This window comes from Palaemon carinicauda, chromosome 6 (genome assembly GCF_036898095.1).
Source record: "Palaemon carinicauda isolate YSFRI2023 chromosome 6, ASM3689809v2, whole genome shotgun sequence".
Classification (NCBI taxonomy): domain Eukaryota; kingdom Metazoa; phylum Arthropoda; class Malacostraca; order Decapoda; family Palaemonidae; genus Palaemon; species Palaemon carinicauda.
Genome location: NC_090730.1, coordinates 163,568,417 through 163,570,581, shown reverse-complemented (window position 1 = coordinate 163,570,581; position 2,165 = coordinate 163,568,417). Strand labels below are relative to the sequence as shown.

At 21.1% G+C, this 2,165-nt stretch overlaps 1 protein-coding gene across 1 annotated transcript in view; it reads right to left on the bottom strand.

Annotated features, from left to right (window-relative positions):
* Positions 1-291: 291 nt before the first annotated feature.
* LOC137642262 (serine proteinase stubble-like) overlaps positions 292-2,165 on the bottom strand; it is a 19,501-nt gene continuing 17,627 nt past the window's right edge. The window contains exon 8 of the mRNA XM_068374788.1: positions 292-471. Within this exon, the coding sequence (XP_068230889.1) occupies positions 298-471 (174 nt within the window). The 3' untranslated portion in view covers positions 292-297. The remainder of the gene's footprint in view (positions 472-2,165) is intronic.

Sequence of the window (2,165 nt, the reverse complement as noted above, 5' to 3'; positions counted from 1 at the left end):
GAAAACAGTTATCAAGACATTCTTGTAACAAAACATGCAAGCCATATATTACTATATACAATTACCTCTTAAAATACCTCTTAGTGATTATTTATATTAATATATTTGTAATCCTCCTAGGCATTTTATTCTAATAATATGTAAAAAAAAAAACATGAATAAAACATATTAATATATTTGTAATCCTCCTAAGCATTTTATTCTATCAATATACAAAAAACAAAAACATAAATAAAACAAAGAAAACAACATTAGAAGAGAAGATATTAAAATATTAAAATATCTCTCTTTCTCTTTCTAGGATCCGTAAAGAACTTCATTAATCCAATCAATGTGAAAAGCAACGTCAGTGTACAATCCTGGGAGGACCGAGAGGCTGTTCCCTAGGCAGGAGGCCCCTATGCTCACCACGCCTAGGAGGTACTCCTTGCCGTTCCGGTCCTTGATCGTCAGGGGCCCGCCGGAGTCTCCCTGTGGGAAGGAAAGGATCTATTGCATAAGGAAGCCTTATTTGGTAAGATGGTTAAATTCTTGATTTTTTTTTTAAATTTTGCAGCGTTGATAAAAACTACCCTAAAGATTTTTTTTAATAATTCTAAATTTTTCAGCGTTGATAAAAACTACCCTAAAGATTTTTTTAATAATTCTAAATTTTACAGCATTGATAAAAACTCCCCTAAAGATTTTTTAATAATTCTAGATTTTACAGCGTTGATAAAAACTACCCTAAAAATTATTTTAATAATTCTAAATTTTACAGCATTGATAAAAACTACCCTAAAGATTTTTCTTGATAATTCTAAATTTTACAGCATTGATAAAAACTACCCTAAAGATTTTTTAATAATTCTAGATTTTACAGCGTTGATAAAAACTACCCTAAAAATTATTTTAATAATTCTAAATTTTACAGCATTGATAAAAACTCCCCTAAAGATTTTTTAATAATTCTAGATTTTACAGCGTTGATAAAAACTACCCTAAAAATTATTTTAATAATTCTAAATTTTACAGCATTGATAAAAACTACCCTAAAGATTTTTTTAATAATTCTAAATTTTACAGCATTGATAAAAACTACCCTAAAGATTTTTTTTAATAATTCTAAATTTTACAGCATTGATAAAAACTACCCTACAGATTTTTTTTAATAATTCTAAATTTTACAGCATTGATAAAAACTACCCTACAGATTTTTTTTAATAATTCTAAATTTTACAGCATTGATAAAAACTACCCTAAAGATTTTCTTAATAATTCTAAATTTTACAGCATTGGTAAAAACAACCCTAAAAAAAACTTAATAATTCAATTAATTTAGGATAGTCATACAATACACACACAAATCCAAACCCCTTATTAGGTAAGATGGTTAAATTCTTGATTTTTTGACATTTTACATCATTAATAAAAACTACCCAAAAAAAATTTTTTTAATAATTCAATTAATTTAAGGTAGCCATTTATTACATAAAAAAATATTAGGTAAGATGGTTAAATTTTTGATTTTTTGGAATTTTACTTCATTGATAAGAACTACCCAAAAGTTTTTTTTTTTTTTAATAATTCAATTGATTTAAGATAGCCATATATTACATAAAAAAATATTAGGGAAGATGATTAATTTTTTTATTTTTTGGAATTTTACATCATTGATAAAAACTACCCAAAAGATTTTTTATTATTAATTCAATTAATTTAAGATAACCAAACATTACATTATCATTATCATTATCATCATTATTATTATCATTATCATTATCATTATAATAATAATAATAATAATAATAATAATAATGATAATAATTATTATTATTATTATTATTATTATTATTATTATTATAATTATTATAATTATTATTATTATTATTATAGCTCATTTACAAATCCTTTATATGTATATATATATATATATATATATATATATATATATATATATATATATATATATATATATATATATGTATATATATATATATATATATATATATATATATATATATATATATATATATATGTATATATATTATTATAATAATAATAATAATAATAATAATTATTATTATTATTATTATTATTATTATTATTATTATTATTATTATTATTAATGATAATAATAATGATGATGATAGTAACCATAATAATAATAACAATAACAATAATAA